Below are 24,531 nucleotides of genomic sequence, written 5' to 3' on the forward strand. Positions count from 1 at the left end.
AACAAACCTGCAAAAATAACTTCCTTTGCCTGAAAAGGATTACCTAAGCACCGATGCAAGTACTTACATACCTTCTATGGTCCTAGTAGAGATGCCAGGTAACAATCTGCAAGACATCTGTCCAGTATTCAACAAATACTCATTAAATAACTACTATGTTTCAAAAACTAATTATCAGAAGGAAGAACTAATGGTAGCTGATGGAATGGAGCCATAGTGAACTTTTGATGTCAACACTAATAGCCACCAGATTCCAATAGCCAAGATTAAGGTCCTGAAGAGCATCAGAATAAGTGAACCACCAAAGAGAGTTCCTTTTATATAAACGACAAAGACAGAGCCACTGAGCAAAGTTCTAGTCACTTTAAGAGTGACCTGAAAATCAGCCTGTGACCAGGATAACTTTAGATTCACCAGCAGTAATGATTGAAGACATAGCTCTTAAGTGCTATTGCCAAGTGAAAAAGAATATTTAGTGGTGGATGGAATGCTTGGAAAAAAATAACTTTGCCTAAATGTACCTCATCTAACTTTTAATCATGAGTAGATTTGTAGTGGTCAAGATAGCAAATTCTCAAATGGCAAAAGAAAGAAACCCAAATAAAATTCAACAGGATGCTTTTGCTTTAAGTGTATTATTATTATTTTTTAATTTATTTGTTTAAATTCAAGTTAATTAACATACAGTGTACTACTGGTTTCAGGAGTAGGACCCAGTGGTTCATCACATACATATAATACCCAGTTCTCATCCGAACAAGTGCCCTCCTTAATGCCCATCACCCATTTAGCCCATCCCCCCACCCACCACCCCTCCAGCAGCCCTCAGTTTGTTCTCTGTATTTAAGAATCTCTCATGGTTTGTTTTCGTCTCTGTTTTTACCTTATTTTTCCCTCCCTTCCCCTATGTTCATCTGTTTTGTTTCTTAAATTCGACATATGAGTGAAACCATATGATATTTCTCTTTCTCTAACTTATTTCATTTAGCCTAATACACTCTAGTTCCATCCATGTTGTTGCAAATGACAAGATTTCATTCTTTTTGATTATTATTTTTAACACTCAAATTTTGGAATGATAGAGCCCAGAAGGGTGAGAATTCTAATAGAAAAAGTAGATTTGTTGTGTTTTAAAATTTTTCTTAAGTCACTACATCTGAAACAAAGAAAACAATAGGTGGATAAAAAGAGAGAAAGTAGAATGTTCTCCTTAATTCCTGTCCACTAAAGCTAAAGGTTCTTTATGGGAGATGTGGTTTTCAGAGCAGATAGGGTTGCCTTGCCAGAGCTGCCAGAGGTGCCAAAGCTGTAGGGTCTGGGCATTGTTAACCTTAACAACAACAACAACACAAAACAAAACAAAAAAACAGTTATTTTACAGTAAAAATGGGTTTACTTGGGAATAACAGAGGATTTCAATTCGGGACATGGAAGCTATGGCAAAACCATAGGCAAGTCCAACAAACAAAGGAAAGGAGCATTTTTTATGGAGAAGAAGGGGCAAGCTGGTAGGGTTGTTTTGAGCATGAGTCCTTTGGAGAAAAGCCTGTGTGATTATGGGTGACTATGGTTTCTCATTGGCTGAGTTGCAGGGGTGGGTAGTCAATTTCTTATAAGAGATTCGATGTACATGTTTCTTTCTGGGGAGGCATGGATGGTGCTGTAATTGATGATTCTTTCCTGTCAATGATTCTTCTGCTGGGGTCTGGTAATTGACAGTTCTTCTCATAATTGGCCTTTAGTGGTACAGCTCCCTCTGTTGCCTCCCCTTCTATCCTTCCTGCTCCATTTTACTGAGGCTTCCCTTTATTAATTTCCACAAAATGAGCAAAAAATGGAGAGAATGTGTGGAACCAGCAATGTGTGACATACTATAGAGGGCTAGATATCTTTTCATTCTCCCAAAGTACATTTAAATAAGTTTTAAGGGTTAGGATCTGATGGCATCCAGACTTTTCAGACTTGTACCTTCTGATTCCAAGGGTTACTTACCATTTCTTGTTCACAAAACTTCTTATTATACTTCTGCCCCATATAATGAATGCATCAGAACATTCTTTAAAAGTATAATAAAAAATTATAACAATATAGTAGTGTTATTCAAAGAAAGTTTCTTTTCAATTAGCTTCAAAATTAATTTGTTAGTGTTGAATATCAATTCTACATTAGTGTTTCTTTGGTAATTATTGCTTACTGTCAAGCCTCCATTAAGTTTCCATGTTTGAAATGATGAATGTGTACTTCTATTGATTACTGTGTGTGATTTAATGAGTTATTCTTAGAGTAATAATGTTTTTAGCAATATGTTTATTGTTTTTCCAACATTTGTGAATTGACTAAACCTTGAGAAGTTTATATATATTTAAACTTACAATAGGAGTACAAAGTCTTATTTTTCTCAGGCCCTGTGAGACACTGGTATAAATATACTACTTTATTTTTATTTAAAGCTTATTTATTTTTGAGAGAGAGAGAAAACACAAGCAGGGGAGGGGCAGAGAGAGAGGGGGACAGAAGATCCAAAGCAGGCTCTCCATTGACAGCAGCGAGTCTGATGCAGGGCTTGAACTCACGAACCGTGGGATCATGACCTGAGCCAAAGTTGGACCCTCAACCGACTGAGCTACCCAGGCACCCCTAAACTACTTTAGTAAAGGCTCCATTATGGAGAGCTTCACAGAATTATTGTATGTCTCCATGCCAAAGGAATTTAGAAATGAAAAAATATTTTATTTCTGTTCCGATTATGATTTTACCCAAGGATATTTTTTAGTCTCCTCTTTCTCTTTTAATATTCTTCCTACCTCAAACCTCCAGTGAAGATTTTGCCGACACGGATATTTAAATTCTTTAATAATTTTTATTTTTTATACTTTGTTTTTCCAAGTTCCCAGTTTGGGGGTGGATTCAGGCACACAGACACTTATGTAAAGTCACAATATAGTTTTTCAAGAAACACTAATATGAAATGGAAAAGTCAGGCTGATTTCCTCAGGGGGTTGCAAAAAGGATTGAATAGCAAAATATATATTTAATGTATAAGTTACAATATATAATTATATATTAATGTATGTTGTATATATATAAATATATAATATTTTATAAATATTATATTATATATATTGTGTACATATATATGTATATGTATATATATATATATATATATAAAACACCTATTACAGTGCCATGAGAAATGGTTGGAATATAGGTTTGTTTTAATTTGGATTGTACAAGACAATTTATTAAAGCCAACCTCAAGCAAAATCTGAAATCAGTGGAATGTCATTAAGAACCTTTCCAAATTAATCCTCATGGAAACAAAAACTGCATTGAATTCCAAGTATTGTAAAATTTAAAAAAGGTAACATCTCAGTAAATAACTCAGTTATTTATTCAACACCGCAGTTAGGACATGGTTTTGAAGGATCCAGTGATCCACTGAAGCTATTAAGCTATGGACTGACATGATCGGATTTATATCTTTAACAGTTATGGTGAAAGTTATGAAGCAATTTGAGGAAGATAGAATTGAGGAATCTGGAGACAGAGGGGGTTGATTTAGGGGTCATTTCAGTGGCCTAGAGATCATGTGAAAGAGTTTATATCAATGACAGTAGAGTCAGAGAGGAAAGACACAGATCTACTTAGGAGACAGAGTCAAAACATTTTAGTGAATGATTGAATTTGAAATAGGAAAGGCTGACAGAAAGAAAAGTCAGGATGACCCACTGGCTGCTAGTTTGGGAGACTTGGTGAATTACTGTGGTAGAGGTGGAAAAGAGGTTTGGGAGATATGGGACGGGTGAGAATGTAATAGTTGGAAATACTGAGGTTTGTTCTAGACTAAGTTTTGGTAAAATGCTCTGGTAATGAGGACCAACTCATAAACAGATGCAAAGACAAGGAAAGAAGTCTAGAATTAAAAGTTTGGGAATTACAACACACAATTCATTATTAAGCCCATTCAGTGAAAACTTACAGATTTCTAGTTGTGGAACAATGATTAGATTAATCAAGGTAAACCAACATGGTAAAATATATTATGGAGTCATTAATGGTTACATTAATTGTGTGTTTTTTAATAATAAAAAAATGCTTAAAGACTAATATCAAATCAAATAAACACAGAATTCAAAATTGCTCATATAGTAAAATTTCAGTTGTGTAAACATCAGTCTTAATTAGCTAGAAGGAAAAGATTAAGGAGTTATAGTGGTCATATTAGGGTTAAAGGTTATGGTGATTTCCCCCATTTTTCTATGTATCCATGTTTTACAGCTCTTACTTGTACGTTTCTTAAAAATCAAATTAGGAAATATAATAATTAGGTTGATCTAAAGGACTGGATAGAAATCAGCCCAGTTAAAAGGACAGTAGTAGCAGAAGTACAAAGGTAAGGAATACAGTTGGGCAGTGAACTATAAGCAGTGGAGGGTCTTTTAAGTTTAGTATGACGACACACAAGGGTCAGAAAGGAAGCTAAATAGAAAGGTGTGGTAGCTCTAGGGAGGCTTATTATGTTGAGATTCTATCTCATGTACTTTGAACAACTGTTAAAGAAATATAACAGGGTATTATATTCTTTTGCTAAGGCTACCATAACAAAGTATTACAGACTGAGCATCTTAAACAACAGAAGTTTATTTTCTCACATCTGGAAACAAACAGTCCAAAATCAGAATTTCAGCAAAATTGGTTTATTCTGAGGTCTCTCTCCTTGATTTGTGAATGGCTGTCTTTTCTCTGTGTCTTCACTTCCCTCTGTGAATCTATATCCTAATCACCTCTTCTTATAAAGACACCAGTTATATTAGGTTAAGGTCCCCCCAAGTGACCTCATTTTAAATTAATTATCTCTTTAAAGACCTTATTTCCAAATACAGTCACATTCTGAAGTACTGGGAATTAAGACTTCAACATATGAATTTGGAGGGCAAGGGAGACTATTCAGCTCATAAGAGGGTGGTGTGATTAAATGTCCTTTGGTAACCATGTGGAATATGGATTTCAGGAAGAGGGAACAGATTAACAGGCAGTTGTAATAATCCAGGTAAGAACTCATGATGTACTTCAGAATAATGAATGTAAATCAGTGAAGGTAAATGAATATTTTTTTAAAAAGTCCAGAGAGAACAGCTGGTTTAAAGGGGAAACAATGAATTCAATTTAAGAAGATTCAATTCTTACCGGGAATACAGTTAAATATAGGAATCTGAAGCTCAAAGAAAATTTGGTTGGAAGGATAGATGTAAGCATCGTTAGTACATATGTTATTTTAGATTGTGGGAGCAGATCTTTGTGTATTGAGTGATGAGAGCTATGGAGTTAGAACAGAAAACCAACATTTGCAGAATAGGTAGACAAGGAGACACTAATGTGTGAGATGAAGCACAAGATCACTGTGTGTAGAATTTAAGGAAGAGCTTTGATGAAGGGAATAATCAATAGGCAAAGAAAGCAAAGAAATCCCAAAAAGATAAAGACCGAGAACTGTTAGTAGGATTTGGAATCAGAAAGATTTTTGGACACTGATACTTAACAACGACTCCTTGAACTTTTATGTGCCAGGCCCTGGGTAAAGAGCTATAAAGCATACATTATATTTCATTTTGAGCTTCACTCAGTAAACTGAGGTAAGTGTCATTGTGACTGTTTCATACATTAAGAATATGATGACTCAAGGAAAGTCAAATAACTAGCTTAAAGTCAGCAGATAGCAGGAGATGTGGGTGTCAGTTCTAGATTGCTTTCTATTCACCAAAACTGTCAGACTCACCACTAGCGATACTAACTCCCTAAGAGCAAGGCAGTTTCATTAAATTGGAGGGGTAAGGGCACCTGGGTGGCTCAACTGGTTGAGTGTCTGAGTTCAGCTCAGGTCATGATCTCATGGTTTGTAAGTTTGAGCCCCACGTCAGGCTCTGTGCTGACAGTGTGGAGCCTGGAGCCTGCTTTGGATTCTGTGTCTCCTTCTCTCTCTGTCTCTCCCCCACTCATACTCTGTCTCTCTCTCTCTCTCTCTCTCTCTCTCTCTCTCTCTCTCTCAAAAATAAATAAAAATTTAAAAAAATTATTTAAAAAAATAAATTGAGGCAAGAAATCTAGAGAGCATTGGGGTGATGACTGAACATTTGATGAAGAAGGAAGATAGACTGCCTTTTTCAGAAGAGGAGAAAGGAAGACAGAGACCAACTCATCTTGCTCTCCATTGTTCAATACATTGCCTGGCACAAAGTAGCTGCTCAATGAATTTGAGTTCAGTGAATAAGAAATAAATGTTAACACGAGCTAGGCATAAAGTATACATGTTATGGGAAGAAGAGGAGATAGCTGACTTGTAGGTTGCACACAGCCCAAAGGTAAGGAACCAGTAGAGAGGATGTCACTGAAGAAGAAAGAGAGGAAAACTTAAGAAGCCTGATCCTTCCCAGAAAAGATTGGTAGGATCTGGGATTAAGTGCACAAGTAAGAATTTGACCGAAATAGGTGAAGAAATATTTTTTTTAGGCTGAACAAAAAGAATGGGGTATAGAAATAAATGTATAAGGACACGTGATAAATTGCGTCATTTCCCAACAACTCCTTCCATGTTAAGCTCCTTTGTAAAAGAATACTGACCATTTAGAAGTCATTTGCTCCAAATTTTTAATATTGTTTATACATGCAATTCCATATGCCTAGAATTTCTTCTTTATGCTTATCTCTTATTAAAAAATAAAGACTCAGATGATAGGTTATCTCTGAATTATTTCTTTAATTCATCAAACAGAATCTTGTCACTCCCTCTCTTTTATACCTCTAAACACATTACTTCTGTAGTGACTTACCATAGTTGAAACACTCTTCCACTTATTTATTAAACTCCTGAGGTGCCCACGTGGCTCAGTTGGTTAAGCATCTGACTTGTGATTTCACCTCAGGTCATGATGTCACAGTTGTGGAGCCTGCTTAAGATTCTTTGTCTCCCTCTCCTTCTGCCCCTCCCCAATTCTTTCACGCATGCTCTGTCTCTCGTGCAAAAAAACACAACAAAACAAAACAAAAACAAAAAACAAAACAAAAAACAAAAAAATTAAACTCCTTTGATATACCTTAGTATATCAACAAAACGTTTTTAAATATTATAAGGTATGTTTTAGAGCAAAGGAATCTCAGAAGTTGATTTAGCTGGTACATAATTGCATTTTATTATTTATTATTACTTCAACCTTTTATATACAAATAATATTTATAGCCTAAATTTTCTTATTTGTCAAATGACTACATTTTTTGATAAAAACACATTCTTTGTTCCTTGAGTTTTAATAAGCTTAAACTGCAAATGACACATGGATTGGGGAATTTTATCCAATGTATTTAAAGAATAAAATGTTACTTGCCATTATAAAGATTTATCTGTTAATCGCCTTTGATGTTTAAACAAATGATTTGTACTTGTGCCCTATCTTCAAAGACAAATTGGATTCTGTAATACTTTAAGATTTCAGGTGCTGTTGAATTCTGACTGGTTCAATATTGGAATGAGAATACTGAATGCTATATTACTATTCCGTTAGACAAATTCATTCTTGAATAATCTATATGCCCTATGAGAAGGTCAAACGATAAGACAGAGAGATCTGAGACAAAACTCTAAGATTTAATTATTTTGAGTCTGGCAGCTATCCAACTGCATATTTCAAATTATTCAAGAAAAATACACGAAGTGTACAATTATATTCAACTTGAATTTGAACTGAAGCTACATAGTATTATCTACATCTAACTTATAAAATACAGTAGAATATATAAAATATAAAATTAATATTTTTGTAATATTTGCACGTGCTGTTATTTTCCTTATTTCACTAAAGTTAAGAATATGGATTTAATTATTGATAATAAGAATATGGACTATATATTGGGATCATTAAAATAATGATGTGAAATAGCTATGTCAGTTTGTAAATAAACATCTCTTTTAAATAACTACATCATATTACACGAAGCAAGAAATAATGAAACTAAAATTCTAGCAATATCTGTGAGGCAAAATATCCTCACAAAGAATCTATGTATCGCCTGTCAATTAAACATGCAGATAAGTAATTTTTATTCAAATAGTTTATGTGCATTCTTAATGTACCTCTTATAAGCCTGGAATTGTTCAACTTTTAGAAAATCTGCCAAGTTCTTCTAATTTAATTAATAATTATATATGGTTTGAGGACTCTATTTCTTGCCTTCTGTGAAAATGCTTTAAGATTAATGTGCACTAATTTCAGTTGTATGCAAAAATATTGTAATGTAAAAATACATTTTTATTTTTTAATTGAAAATATAGCAGTCTCTTTAGATGGGCCAAAGAGAATTTCTATTATAGCTAAAGCATTCAATTATCATTTAATATTATGTATAACCATAATTGCTTTTATGTGAGAAGCCATGATTTGCTTTGTTTTTAAGCATATCCAATTTTTAAATCATTATATGTCAGGAAAGTTATAGCATTTAATGAATTTGAAAAAATGTAGTGCATCAAAAATTGTAAATAAAATATGTATAAGTCATTAAGTGAAACGTGATTGGTGGCTTTTCTGGAAAAAATGGAGAGCAGAATTAGAGTAATGGCATGATTAATTGATTCAGGATGGCTCCTGCTGAAAAATTATATTCAATAAGAATCTGTCAGTATAATTTGTGATCATTTGTCCCTTTACAGTATATCAAATAAAATGGATTCAGGTGCATAAGCTGTATAAATGACTGTCATAAGAATGCCATTTTTTAAATAAAAAAGATGGTTACTTTACTGATTTAATTAAAAATAACCATGGTATTTTAAATTGCACTACTTCTGTGTTTCCAGAGCCGGTAAATATTTTGTAAATTGTTTTGTTCCAACATTTGCATTTATCATTTTGCATTCAAGTCAATGATTTATAAAAAATTATGTTTCAAGATACAGATTACACATATTTTTATTACAATGTGAAGATGCTGGGCAAAAGCTGAGGTTTAAATATTTAATTTTAAAAATGGGAGCAATGATCAATTTTTACAACCCAAAACATTCTTTCAATCAAAATTCTTTTTATACAATGCAGTTTTCTACAGTATGTCCTCTTTCATATACATCTCTTACTGGTTTCTTTCAGTGATATCTTCTCATATAAAAGCTTTTTCTCAAACACTATACAGATTAAGCTGAATTATTCTATGTATGATGGGAACTGATATATTTAAGATAAAAATTTCATATAACAGAAGATATTCATAAAATAAAGTCTGTTATTTTCAGAGAGAAAATGGAATGCTGAAATTCAGAGTAAAATACCAATGGATCCATTCATATTTTGCCTTAAACGGCATTCATCAATAATGTTTGTTATTGTAGAGAATTAATTTAAATGAGCAGAAATCACCTTGGAAATGGAAGTTTAAGCAGATTATTTTCATGGGAAAATATCACTCAACGATCTTTATGTGAATATTTTGCTTTCTCCTTTCAGGGAGTATGCATGTTTTTAGTCATCTGGTCCAATTCCACTCAGTGTACTTTTGTTTCTATCTTGTCTAAAATGCTTCCTAATCCTAGAGCTGTACCTCCTTACAACAATCTTGTTTAAAACCTATTTCTATGGAATTACGTAAAAACGAACAAACATCCCACTTCCCTGTCCTGTAGACCAATAGGTAATTATTTTAGTCACCTCTGCATTAGGAGTTCCATCTTTTGGGCATTGAAATTGATTTTTCTCATCTTAGCATCTGAAGATCCAGAGTGTGCCCCTTGCCCAATCGCCTGAGACTATACAGTGACACCTACAACAGAGGATGTGGAGGCAGCAGCTTTTCGGGCGTCAGAAATGGCAGCATCAGGAGCATCAGCACGAGTAGACTTTGTAGAGGTAGTTCTCCCAAACTGTATTATTGAAACCAAACATTTTTGGTGTGCTGCCTGCTGATGGGGGCTGCCTTCCTACTCCCCAGATTTATGCAAAATGTTTGGTCTTTGTTAAAGTTTAACAATGACGTTTCTGACTAATACTGAGAAACCTGATTTTTGTTACAAGTGTGTTCAGTTGCCTTAAATTTCAATGAATACATTTTCTCGGTCCCAGAAAAACATTAATACCCATATATTCTCAAATTTATTTCATTATTTGTAATATAAAGCTGCTGTCACAGATAATTTCTGTATGAGTATTTTTGAATAGATCAGAATAATTCATTTTAGAAGTCATCCTAACGTAGGAAATAGGAGAATTTTTCCAGTCAGTTATATTCTTCAGAGACAAAATATGGTTGCCCAGTTTTTCTGCTGTACTCTCAAATAATGTTTCATTGTGAAATTATTTTCCAAAGTGATAGATTATTCCCGAATGGCCCCAAGTCAAAATATGAAAAGCCAGTGATTGATTGGTTTAGGTATACTTGCATTTTATGTGATTTACTGTGAAATAGTTATATAAAACACATTTGTTAATTAACCACCTTGGCTTTATCTGTACAGTTCAATGACTTAAAGCATTTCAATTTGCATGTAAAATGAGTCTTTGTAATGATGTTTTTGCAAAATAAATAACGATCAACATAGTGGGTACATGTACTTTTAACACTGTATACATAGGACTTGGAAGTAGGGTATGTTTCATACTGAAACTTTGAAGAGTTTGAAATTCAATTTACAGAGGGCTTCATCGTGGTGCAGTATGACATATTCATCCTTTACCCCATCTTAACTTGTTTTTTGGAACAAAGCAAGATACAAAGAATTTATCCTCGTTTTATTGTATACATTGAGCTTAATAGCTCTTCCTTTTTGTTTTGTTTTATTTCTATTCCATTTTGTCATTTAGGATGTTACAAATGGCCATTTTTTGCAAAACCTACACTACAGAGTTGAAATGCACTTTTCTGAATGTTTCTATTCTGTTTTAATGTATTTTAATTATGTGAACTATATAAAATAATAAAATTATGTCCTAAAATGCGTAGCCCTTTGTAAAAAGCACATATACATAAGAAACTATGTTGGTTTTTTAGTTAAAATTGTGTGAATGCTGATTTTTTGGGAGTACTTGTGAAGATCTGTAGGTAAAAATCCATAAATCTACTTAATTGTACAATATCACTTTTAGCTGCGTGTGCCATAAGTTAATTGATTTCTGTCATTCTTACATACATTGCCTATATCTTTAGAAACTGTATTTTAAAGGGTTTGTTGCTATTCTACGAACACAGAAGTAAATCTCTGACTCTGCTTTAAAATAAATTGGGCTATTTTAGTGTAAATTTATAGTATGTTCTCACCATGTCCTTCATATGCCATTTTAGAGATTATTTAAAACATTCTGCATGAAAGGGGGTTTAAGGAAATACTGCTGTTCTGCCTCTATTATGTTCCAAGGGAGAAACTGGACTTTCCATTGTTAAAGTTTTAAAGTCTTATAAAGCTGCAATTAAGTCTGTAGCAATGTGCAGAAGTTCTGGTGGATAATTATTTTGTTGGCATGATCTTACTGCAGTAAACCATTTTGAGTTTCTGGTCTTATGATAATTACAATTGAAAGCTTGTATTTGTAGATAAAGGAAACTTCTTTTTAAAAGTTTTTTTTCAACATTTATTTATTTTTGAGAGAGCAAGAGAGACAGAGTGAGAGCAGGGGAAGGAGCAGAGAGAGAGAGGGAGACATAGAATCCGAATCAATCTCCAGGCTCTGAGCTATCAGCACAAAGCCTGACTTGGGACTTGAACTCACAAACCATGAGACCATGACCTGAGCAGAAGTCGGACACTTAACCAACTGAGCCACCCAGGAGCCCCAAGGAAACTTTTCTTAATGAGAAGAAATTAACAACTAACTTGAATAACTATTGTCAAAACTGGAATGGTTTAAAACTGCATCAGCAGAAGTGATTACAAAAGTAAAATTTAAATTAATACCATTGAATATAATACTTGATTCATTTTTGACCCCTGTGGATGTTATGCATCACTGTTAATGTCCCAACGAATATAAATTATGGTAAATTCATTCACAATGTTTATATCACTCTAATTTTATTCTAAGAGGAATCACACATACCAATTTAACAAAAATATTAAGTGTGTTCTTTTTGTAGTTACATAATTTTTAGCCTCTAGATCTATTTTTAACTAGATGAAATGGTAAGAGAACAAAATGTATTTTGCATTTGGAGTTATTGAAATAATAATAATAACCTATTGTGCTGCCTTTTAGAAATATGTTGATTATAAATTCATGGGTAATGGGATTGGCATATTAAACCAGAATTTAACAAAATGTACTCGATAAAAAACAAAACTAAAACACAAAATAACCCTTAACAGGAGGGAAGCTCAATGTATGCTTATCCATCCTCCAGGATACCAAGTCAAGCAGAAGTTTTTCTCTCTCATGATATAAATGTCACTCCCAGAAACCTGGGCCACCATGTAAGCAACATACTGAATTGCCCTTACCATCTTACTAACATCTCATGAAGCAAAATCCAATTTTTATGATTCTTAGGAATGCCTCAGAAAATAGGATAAATCTTCCCTGTGTTTCTTAGAAGTTACAGTTTCTTGCAAGTTCATTAAGAATTTCATATACTCTCCCATCCCTATTTTTCTGTGCATATCAAATTTTGCCAAAATTTTTGCCAATTTGTATTTTTTTAATCAAGTCAGCTTTTCCTAGAACAAAACAAGCAGGTCATCTAAATTTTGTCACACACACACACACCCCATATATATATATATATATATATATATATATATATATATATATATACATATATATATATATATGTGTGTATATATATATATATATACATGTGTATATGATTGTCCTATCAGTTTTTCAGTTTTTAGTAAAAAACAAAATGTAACGAAGCCATGTTAGGTGTTGTATGTTTTATTTTATGTTGTTTGCTTCTGCCATTAGTGATCAACATAAACTGAATAAAAACAGATAATTTATATTTATTTATCAGCATAAAAATCAAATATTAGTAGGACAAAGGTACAGCAACTGGATGTCAGTACAGTAAAAATGACAGGTTCAGAATAGAAGAAGGTTAGAACAGCCTGAGGATGTACAGACTACAAAGTTGCTCAAAATCTCATTAAGGTAAAAATCTGTCAAACCAGTAATTGTGTCTTCCTCCCCCCACCTACAAATTTCTTTGGTTTCAGAGGTATGATACACATGGATATGACATTTGAAATCCAAACTCTTAGTCACCATTTGGGCAAATTTTGGAGCAAATACAAATCTTTAGTTCAGTCCACTTCAATTGATGTTTTCAATTGAAGACCTACTGTGTGCTAAACATTGTGACTATTATTAGACACACTAAATACAACAGATGCCTTTGTGTTAGGCAGGTGACAGTCAGGTAAGGAACATAGAGAAGTAATGCATTACATACAATACAGCATATTACATGGGATTATACAAGTGTGATGAATGAACAGAAATAGTGCAAAGAAATACTTAATCCTATTGGTAAAGTCCACGTAGGAATTGCAAAGGACATGAAGTTGGAGGATTCTTTTGGACAATAAATTGTAATTTAAACAGTGGGCAGAGGAAAAGGAGTGTTGCTAAAGAGGAACATATCACAGGTATTTAAATGTGCAAATAGTACGCATGAGGAAAGAGTAACCATGATGGAGGGGATCATGTGCCATGGTTAGACTTCATTTAGTGGGCAATGATGAGGTTTTAATGAAACAGGTTTGAACAGAGAAATGGTAAGTTAGATTTGTGAGTGATGGGATAAAATTTAAGTAAGAATTCTCATGTACCCTCCCAGCTAAGGAAACTAAGGAAAAAAGTCACTCAGATTCTTTTTTTCACAGCTTTACTGAGGTATATATTGCACAGCATAAAGCTCACCCATTTTAAATGTATAATTCAATAGTTTTGAGCAAATTTATAGAGTTTTGTGATCATCACCACAATGCAGTTTTGAACATTTCCATCACACCCACCAAAAATTCCTTATGCTCATTTGCAATCTATCCTCATTTTTATATCAGTTCCCACAACAGCCCCAAGGAACAACTAATCTGCTTTCTGTCTTTATAAATTTCCTTTCCTGAGCATTTCATGTAAGTGAAATCATACATGTAGTCTCTTTGTCTGGCTTCTTTCACTTGGCATAATGTTTCTGAGGTTTCTATCAGATTGTTAGGAGACAAACAGAACAGCAATATTCCACTCCCAACGAGAAAATGCATACTAGGAAAACAAGATGTAGAAGAAGGATGTCCTGTGAGCCTGGCCACTGTGTGAAGCATATCCTTCACTGTGTGAAGGACAGAGGACCTAAGATGGTGAGGATAGGATGGCACAAAAAGACATTTCAGTGAGGGTAGAAGAATCAGAAATGCACAGTAATGTGAAAGTAGAAGAAAACATATCTAGATATTTTAATAAAATTTGCTGAAGACTAAATCTCAAATTTCAATTTCATTCCCATCTTAAAAGTTTGTAATAGGTATTTGTAAACATTGTAAATATTTGTAAATAGGACTTTTGTGGCTACTATCTGTAGATATCACAAGCTTTGTTATCTTCTTAAGTTAAAATCACCTCTCTGAAGAATGCATTGCTGTAGAGAAAGCCAAGAAATCATGACAGACTGACATCTGCAGTTAAAGTATAAAAGCTCAAAAGTGAATCTAGAACAAACTGTATTTTCCTTGTAAAACCACTTGGGACAATGTGATCATTACACTGAGATTAGAACTGCAATTTTTTAGAGAATGCAAGATTGGTTTAGGAATTCTTGTTCAGTTGGAGAAGCATGTCAGTGGCATTATTAGGCTACCCAAGTATTGAAAAAATTAAAGTTCTTTCTGCAAAAGAAGATAAGGCTTCTGGAACATTCCCTGAGCTTACCTTCAAACTTTACCTCACTAGCTAGAAGGGCTGCCCTGCTGATCTGGCTATACTGTAGGACTGAAGATAATACAAGCTTTGGAGTTACTTGTATAGATTACTAGTTACTTAAAAAAAAAAATCACAGGATTCCAGTGCAGCCGATGGAATAAAAAGACTGGATGCTGCCTGGAATATGCCTACCATTTGAGTAAACCAGGAAGGACAAGTTCAGCAACAAAGAGGTAACTCAGTAGGAGAGCCTGACAAAAATCTCCAGGTTTAATGTCATGATTGGCGTCAGGCCAAGAACCAAGTGAACCAGGCAAGGTTGGAATCTCAGAACAAAATCACCAGGACAGGTCTCCAGAGGGCCTATCAACAAAACTCCGTCCCTGGAACCCCATCCTTGTGTCCCTGGAAGCTGGAAATGCTCTGTGATGCCCCAGTATTGGAGGGGCTCTTTGGTGCAACTGTGGTCTCTGGGAGGTGATGAGCAACTTCTCAGCTCTGGCCAGTGACCCTCCGGAGCCATCCCAGAGTAAGGAATAGAAATAAATCCCCAAGCCACAGAGTTAAGGTCTCCTGGCTTAACCCTGGGTGGATGAGACAAATCTAGAACCCTATGTGTTGGTGTTTTTGGTTTATTTTAGAGTAATAAGGAGCATTCATCAACTACAAAACTCAAACTCTTGTTGTCTTAGAAAGATAAGAGATTGACTACTAATTCTAATGTACTCAAATCATAAGAAGTTGCTATTCCTTTGTGAAATGTCCAGAGAGATGTTGGACAAGTATTTGCATACTCGGGGAGAGAGAGACACACATTAAAATGGAATGTGATGAGATGGACATTTTTATATTTTCTTCCACTTTGCCCACTTGGCTTCTTCCTCCACCTCCATTTTCTGAGAGGAGAAAAGACAACAGTCACTGGAAGATTCTTTCAAAGAAAAGTTATCAAAGGAGGAGAATTGTAATCCCCTGTGGGCTTCATGCAGAAGCCAGAGGTGAGGGAACATGACCCATGAGAAGTACACACTGGGGGACTTCTTCCTGTGTAGAAGGCCTACACTTCTATCCTTCGGTCCTCTGTATTCCACCTAGATTTTAGTCATTTATTTACACACTTTCCTTCTGTATTTTCCAAATTGTAAGTTTCTTAAGGACAGGCATTGTGTTTTATTCATCCTCCAGGGTACCTAGCATAAAGGCTTGCATATGGTGTGTATAGCTAAGGAAGAAGAAAGAAAAGAAAGATAGAAAGGAAGAAAAGTACCGCCTACCCCCCCCAAAAAATACTTAGAGAAAATAAAATTATTTCTGTTTGGGAGGAAGAGAGGGTAGATTTGAGAACATTTGAACTAGTCTTTAAAAGGGAAGTTACATTTCAACTATTGGGGGAAAGCAGTCAGGGGAAATGACAGGTGGAGAAAAGTCCAAGGGCATATCTATGGAATAAGGAAAGCCCTAATTTTGCTGATACTTGAAATAAGTTAATAGGAATGGTGAAATAAAAGCATAAAGGTAGATTGAGGAGTTTGAATCTGGCTAATTGGTAGATATTAAAGGATTCTTGACTATATGAGTAACAAGGAAGAGTTGGTATTGAAGTCAGAAGTTAAAAACTTAAAAAAGAGAAAATACTTGTTAGTGCAACATCCTATAAATAAAGCAGTTGATATATTTAAACACAGTACTCTACTTATTTTTAAATCTCTTCTGGGCATCCTGGCACTTTTATAGACCTGAAGATGCATGAAGGCATGTGCATTACAACTCAAACTTTTTCTTCCCTACTGATACAAGAATAATCTGGACAGGGGCCCCTGGGTGGCTCAGTCAGTTAAGCATCTGACTTCTGCTCAGGTCATGATCTCACAGTCCGTGGGTTCACGCCCCACATGGGGCTCCACGCTGACAGCGCAGAGCCTGGACCCTGCTTCGGATTCTGTGTCTCCCTCTCTCTCTGCCCCTCCCCTACTTGTGCTCTGTCTCTCTCGCTCTCAAAAATAAACATAAGAATTTTTTTAAAACAATAATCTAGACAAAATTGATTTAGTTTACAAGTGGGCTTGTATTCTTGACAATGAAGGGAAACTAATATTTATTTAGTGGATATGAAAGAATCTTTGCCCACAAACATGATTTCATTAAAGCTTGTAACAACTGTGTAAGGTATATGTTACCACATTTTTACCAATGGGAAAACTGATCACTCTGATAGAAAGTGGGAGAACCTGGATTCAAATCCACTGCTATCTGTAATATTCCATAGTGTATCAACTTCACTGTTTGCTTACAGATTATAGTTCTGCTTTAATTATATTTTTAGCAATTTAAATTATTTATGCTGATATTGCTCATTTGATTGATTTACCTCCACAGCACTGCACTTGATTAGAAATCAAACTATACTAATACCTCTACTAGATTACAGACATTTGTCACACATGACAAGAATTGCTTATTCTCTTGAGATATATGTCAGGGTGCATTTTTTGTTCTGGAATCATAAGTCAACTGCTCAGTCCACATGATACCTTGAGGAGATGATCAGTGAGTTTCATAAGGTTATGACTGTCAATTTATTTGTTAATAATATAAGATAATTATTGTACCACCGTTTTATGGCTCAATATCCTTAACTATCAATTTTATCTTTTCAAACTTTTAAAATAAAGGTGTTTTCTTTTTTTTTCATTTCCTAACATACAAGATTATAAAGGTAACGATACCTCATATGGCTAACATGCACATTTTTCAAAGCCTATTAAAAAATGCTTTTAACAGTATGTTTTTTTGATCTATACATTAGCCTGGTAAGGAAGGCATAAAAAATACTTCCCTTTCAGCTAATAGGAACTTTAGTGTTATTTACTATCATATAAATAATATTGTTTGTGCCACAGGCAGTACACTAATTTTTGTGTCAGCTTATACTATTTATTGATGTCTATTAATTCTATATTATGTTTCTCCTTGAGGACAAATGTTTAGAACTATAATTTTTATTATAAGTTTATGCTTTGCAAAAGGATTTCACACTAACTGGTAAAACTTGTTGAAATATAATTGCTTTAGTACAATAATTACCATAAAACACAGTTAAGCAGTTTTGAATGTTTCTATACAATAATTACTGAACAATGTACTTTCAATATTCCTTAATATAATATATATAGAAACTATGTAGCTTCTCATATCCAGGCATTTGTCATTCTATAACATTTCTAAATTTACTTTTTAATATAAAATTTCTCATACTTGAAAAACAAGCTCTTATTTTCTGTGATGCAGATCATAGGTATGCATTTTGTAATTTAGCAAAAAAAAAAAAAAAACAGAGAAACTGGATAAAATTTTAGGAAGAAGCAAAAGAACATCATTCTTAGGGCTCTTGGGTGGCTCAGTTGGTTAAGTGTCTGACTTCGGTTCAGATCATGATCTCAAGGTTTGAGTTCAAGCTCCGCATCAGGCTCTGTGCTAACAGCTCAGATTCTGTGTCTCCCTCTTTCTCTGCCCTCCCCCCCACTTGTGCTTAGTCTCTCTCTCTTTCAAAAATAAATAAACACTTAAAAACATTTTTTAAAAAGAACATCATTTTTATCAGCCTGCTATGGATTAACAGGCTTATGTGGGCATCTATAATTAATTGTAAAGGAAGACTGGGGAAAAAAGAGGATTAAAAAAAGAGTAGGAAATGTGGACACAGTGAGATGCAGATCTATAAACTGTCATCCCAGTTTTGTCATTTACTAATTCTAACAGAAGTGCAAAATGGTACATTCAGTTAACACCAAGCTTAAGGGACAGGATAAGAAATAACTGTATTTAACATTAGTGACAGAAAACTCAATAAAAGAATGAAAATTGGAATCAGGGAAAACTTGCCCAACATTTGTTGAAAACTTACAATTTGGTGAGAACTACACCATGTGTTGAGAATTTCAGAAATATATTCAGTCTTCTTAATGAGTTCTTGATTCTCTGGAAGAGATATTCTAAGCCACAGAAAAGTCATGTGCAAAAGCAGAGAGATGGGAGAGAAACTGATGAATTATGTAAAGTACTAGGAGATTCATTTGGGTAGGACATACTGACTTGTGCACGTCAAGAAACGAGACTTGGAAAATAGAAGAGAGTTTATTCAGGGAAGGTGTTGTGTGCCAGTATATGAGTCAGATCAATACAAAAAATAAGCCCAATTCAGTCAATTTTGCAAGGAAACTGCCCATTTAATTTTACCTAATATAGGCACCAGAATCTCCACTTCTTTATGTAATACCATTGCTAATATTGATTGAGTTCTAAATTCTTTACATATGTTAACACATATAGCCCTCACATTAACTCTTTCAAGTAGGTATTATTATTGTGCCCATTATAAATGAGGAAACTGAAACCTAAAGAAATAATTTTTGCCTAGTTGTTACAATGCCTGTAAGGTGAGGGGGAAGGATTTGAACCCTGACAGCCTGACTCAGAAGCCTTATTTTTAATTACCATGGCACAGCCAAGTAGAATCCACCCAAAGTGGATTTTGAAGATATGTGTTTTGAAGATATGTGATGATATATTTTTTTAGAGGTTTCAATACATATTGAATTCAGGAAGATTTTGCTAATACTTGTTAGTAAACTACCCAAATCTCCTTTTAAAAAAAAAAACACCTTTATTTAAATATGTTAGTAAACTACCCAAATCTCCTTTAAAAAAAAAACACCTTTATTTAAATATAATTGCCATCGGATAAACTATACATAAAGTGGACAACTTGATAAGTTTTGAAATATATGCACCAGTGAAAACATCACAATGATCAAGACAATGAACATTCCATCACTCTCAATGGCACTGCTCACCCACTTCTCACCCAGACAAATACTGTTGTGCTTTCTGTCACTACAGATTAGTTTGAATGTTATAGAATTTTATATAAATGCAATCATAAACTATAGTCTCTCTTTTTTTTTTGGTCTGGATTCTTTCACTGAGCATAATTATTTTATTTGTCCATGTTGTAATGTTTATCAATTTCTATTGCTGAATAGTATTCCATTATATAAATATACCAGTTTATTTTTTCACCCCTTTATGGATATATGGGTGGTTTTCTTCCAGCTTTTGACTATTACAAGTAGGCTTCTATGAACATTCATGAACAAGTCTCTGTATAAATGTTTAGGGAAAGAAGCTGGACACAAGGAATATATAATATATGTTTTCATTTACATAGAATACAACATGAGGCAAAACTAGTCTATGCTATCAGAAATTATAATAGTGGTTATCTTTTGAGAGGTAAGGTGGTGATTAAAAGTGGGTACCTAGGGGGGCTGCTTTTGTACTCTGGAATATTTTGTTTCTTCATCCTGATGTTGATTACATGGGCAACAAATTCAGGATACAAAAATTTAGTGAGCATTATACTTCTGATATGTATTCTTTTATAGGTACATTATTAAAATAAAAGTGAAGCTAATGAAATTATTTGGTTTAGTCCAGACGATTTCCTATATGTTGTTTGGCATGTCTGTTCTTTATTTCATAGCCCTTACTACTATTCCAGGTATATACCCCTAGAGTATCCTTATATGTCCTATATCATTATCTATATACCTTCTATCATAATTGCTTGTTGTCTTAATTACTTGCTTGTTTTCATAATTACTGTATGTCTTTCTTGTTACACTTTAAACTTTCTGGGAAAAAAAGATAATGTCTAACTTTCTCACTTTCACGTCCATTTTCTGGTGTGGTGCTTGGTACATGGTAGGTATTTAGTGAACACTTGGATGAGTGATATGAATGGTTGTTTATGTGCTGCTCAAAGCTTAGCATCTGAATCTTCATTTGTTTCTACTAAAGGCTTTGTTTCCCCTACGGTTTACAAGTTATTGATTAGATTCTGCGATACTGAAAGATTTTCTTCCTAACCTCAATTCTCTGAGTATACATTTTTCAAGATAGTAATAACTTCAATTATTGAATATTTACTGTGTTCTCTGAAACTTTTACATCCACTAACTTATTTAAGATGCACAACCCAACAGTATAAGTATTCACATTGTTTCCATTTCACAAACAGGAAGTTAAGGCCCAGAGAAGATAAGTATCTTGTCCAGGATCACAGAGTTCATGGTTGATCCCAGACAGTCTAACTCCAGAACTCATTATTTTATTCAGTATAGTCTTTTGTGTTTATATATATATACAAAAAATGTATATAAATATATACCTTTAGGTATATAAATATATATATAAAAGGTATATAAAAGTATATATACTTTTATACTATATATTATATATATAATATATATACTATATATTTAGTATAATAAACTATATATAACTATATATTTTGTATATATACTATATATACATTTATAGCATATATTTTGTATATATATATATATTTTGTATATATATACATATATACATAATATACATATATATTGTATATATACTACATGTATGTATGTATGTATATACATACATGTATCTATTGTATGTATATATATATACATATATATACAAAAGACTATACTGAATAGTATAAAAGTTTAGTCTATGTATACTTTTATACTATATATTATATATGTAATATATAATATATTATAACTATATATATAGTATAACCATATATTTTGTATATATACTACATACAAAAGACTATACTTTTATACTATATATTTAAACACAAAAAGCTATATATTACTTTATGTCATTACATTTCCACACTTTCTTCAGAACTTTGATAAAATGTTAGCTCTTCAGAGTGACTTTCTCTGACCACTTTATTATGAAATAGCTGCCCTCCAAATATGCTTAGTCATTCTCACCCTGCTTTATTTTCTTCATAGCACTTAACACGACATGTTGTATTATATACTTATGCTTATTTCCTTCTTATACATCTCTCCCCACTAAAATGGTAGCTCCATGAGGGCAGAGACTTTATCTGTTTTACTTTCTGCTATATTCTTATACCTTAGAACAAAGCCTGATCCATAGTAAAAACTTAATAAATATTCGTTGAATCAGTCTGTGATATGCCACTGTGGTATTACAGGGATGGCAAAGATTTTTAAAAATCCCTTTTAACAGACTGACTCTCTTCTTAGAATAGAGACCTAAAAGGCTCTCTATTAGACAAAAACATAAACACCAAAATCTATTTCATATAGCATAATTGGACATGCACATGCCTTGGAAATTTCAAAAGCATTTCTGGACATTCCAGTATCTAATGAATTTTTATTCTGGAACCAACTCTGTTCTCCAAAAAGGAACCAAAAAAAGCTTTTATATGACATCATATGACTTGCATTTTAACAAGATTTCTGTGGCTTCTATGTGGAGAGTGGATTATAGAGGTCACAACTGCAACCATGATAACAAGTTAATGAAACCATGGAAATAACCCATGGGTAAACAAAACTTTGAACTAGAGCTATAAAGGTGACTATAGAAATGAGAAGAAATAGATTTTAGAGACAGTAGAATCCATAGGGCTTGGTGAATAATTAGTCATGGCTTTCTGATTTAGATAATATCAACTGCATAGACAAATAAATAGAGGAAGCCTGGGAATATGACTAGTTTTGTGTTCAATATGATAAATTGTAAATTTATGTTGTATATTCAAAGGAGCTTCTCAGTAAACAATTAAAAAAATGTAGACCTGGAACTTAGAAGAGCCTCTGTGACTGGAGAGTTATATTTCAGTCATCGAATGCATGAAGTTGCACAAGAATATTATGTAGAATACTGTTCCAATATCAAAGACTTCTTAGTTGATCACACAATAACCAATTCTGTATGCTTTAAGCTGAAAAAGACTTTAGTGAGAGGACATTAAATAAATGAAAGAATCAACCATAAGACAATAGGTAAAACTTAGAACACTGGCAAAAGCAATTTTAAAAAGAACAGTGTGGTGAAATGCCACTGTGAAAGCCATCATTTGCTCTGGCCCCCTGCCAGAGCTGGGTGCTGACCTGTGCTGCAGTCTCTGTTGTTATCACCGCTCTTGCTGCTGCTGCTGCTGCTGCTGCTTAAACTGTAGTGATTACTCCACAGTCAGTGGCTTTTGTGGAGTAGTTGATGCATCTGACTTGTGTACCCCAGGTGCCCAATTCACTAATGCCAGAGAGCCTTGAAAAAAGGATCCTAAAAGGGATTTTGATAACTAGCAAGTGAAGACCACCAATTATACCTACTCACCAACATTAGGTGTATTAATTGCTGCACCAAGAGAGCCTGCATACATTGGAGCACCATGGAGCATGTCAGAGAGAGGGAGTTAGAGAGGACTTTGTAGGTATTTTGGAGAAGTTTCAAGAACATGGTTGTCTTTTCTGGATTGGGTATTCTCTGAAAGTGGGACATTTGGTTATTGGAGATTCTAGTATTTTTAACCTATGAGACCAGGGGAACGGAGAGGAGCTGGAGCTGCTGTTGGAGAAGAAGCAGTAGCCCCTCAGAGTAGAGGAGGCATCAGGCCTTTGTATCTCCATTCAGGTATGATCTGGTAGTTGTCTTGTTCTTGTTTTGTTCCATCGTGACCATAAACAGTCCTCAACTGAGGTTGATATTTTATGAAGTTGTTTGTGATCAGTGGGGAAACACCAGGGCCCAGGGAGTAGCAACCCAGCAATCTACCAGCTGTCAGCTGCCAGGGCTGCTTTTCCCTTTCTCAGTAGGTAAGCTTTGCCTCCCACCAGGACCCTTCAAGCATCAATTACCAAAACGCCCGATGCTGGGCTGCCAATTAAAAAATTACTCAAGCCTACAATTTCCAACTATTAGGTATTGTATTAGTCAGCTTGGGCTGCCATAACAAAATACCATAGACACAGTGGCTTAAACAACAGGAATTTATTTCTCGTAGTTTTGGAAGCTGGGAGGTCCAACCAAGATCAAGGTGCTGGCTGATTCTGTTTGCCAGCAAGGACCCTCTTCCTGGCTTGCAGGTGCCTCCTTCTTGCTGTGTCCCCACATGGCAGAGAGAGGAGGAGCTCTGACAGACTCTACCTACTGTTTCATTGATGTTCTAGGCCAGACTTCTTTACATAGATTTTTTTTAAGTTTACTTTACTTTTATTTAAATATAGAACCATTCATATTTATAATGATAAATATAATAGCTCCTTTTCTTCAGTTTTATTTCAGTTTTATTGAGATATAATTGACATTGATCACTGTGTAAGTTTAAGGTATATAGAATAATGGTTTGACTTACATATATCATGAAGTGATTACTACAGTGGGTTTAGTTAGCATGCATCAAAGATTATAGATACAATAAAAAGAAAAAGAAAGAAAACCATTTTCCCTTGCAATGAGAACTCTTAGGATTTACTCCCTTAACAACTTGCATATAGATCACGTAGCACTGTTAACTATAGTCATTATATTGCAGTACATCCCTTACGTAGATTAGGTAAGATCATTTCTTATTGGTCAGTTTCACATGAGGCACTTTGTATTGGTTGCATACAAACCAAAAGCTTTAGGAGTTTTTTTGTGATCTATAAAAATTATGACTTTTTTTTAATAACAACGTTCTTTCAAGAAGTGAAGTCAAAACAATACTTTCTCTAAAAATTCCTCTTTGTGAAATGCAATCCCAGTAAAACCTTGTATT

At 34.0% G+C, this 24,531-nt stretch overlaps 1 protein-coding gene across 13 annotated transcripts in view; it reads left to right on the top strand.

Moving 5' to 3' along the window:
* The window catches only part of LRRC7 (leucine rich repeat containing 7), a 552,029-nt gene that overhangs the window by 303,570 nt on the left and 223,928 nt on the right, over positions 1–24,531 (top strand). The window contains exon 8 of one of the 13 annotated variants that reach the window (XM_045477815.1): positions 9,748–10,584. The exons of the other annotated variants lie outside the window; for them this stretch is intronic. Coding sequence (XP_045333771.1) covers positions 9,748–9,754 — 7 coding nt within the window. The 3' untranslated portion in view covers positions 9,755–10,584. Of the gene's footprint in view, positions 1–9,747; positions 10,585–24,531 lie in introns of those variants that run through there. 13 annotated transcript variants of the gene reach the window in all.

This window comes from Leopardus geoffroyi, chromosome C1 (assembly GCF_018350155.1).
Source record: "Leopardus geoffroyi isolate Oge1 chromosome C1, O.geoffroyi_Oge1_pat1.0, whole genome shotgun sequence".
Lineage (NCBI taxonomy): Eukaryota > Metazoa > Chordata > Mammalia > Carnivora > Felidae > Leopardus > Leopardus geoffroyi.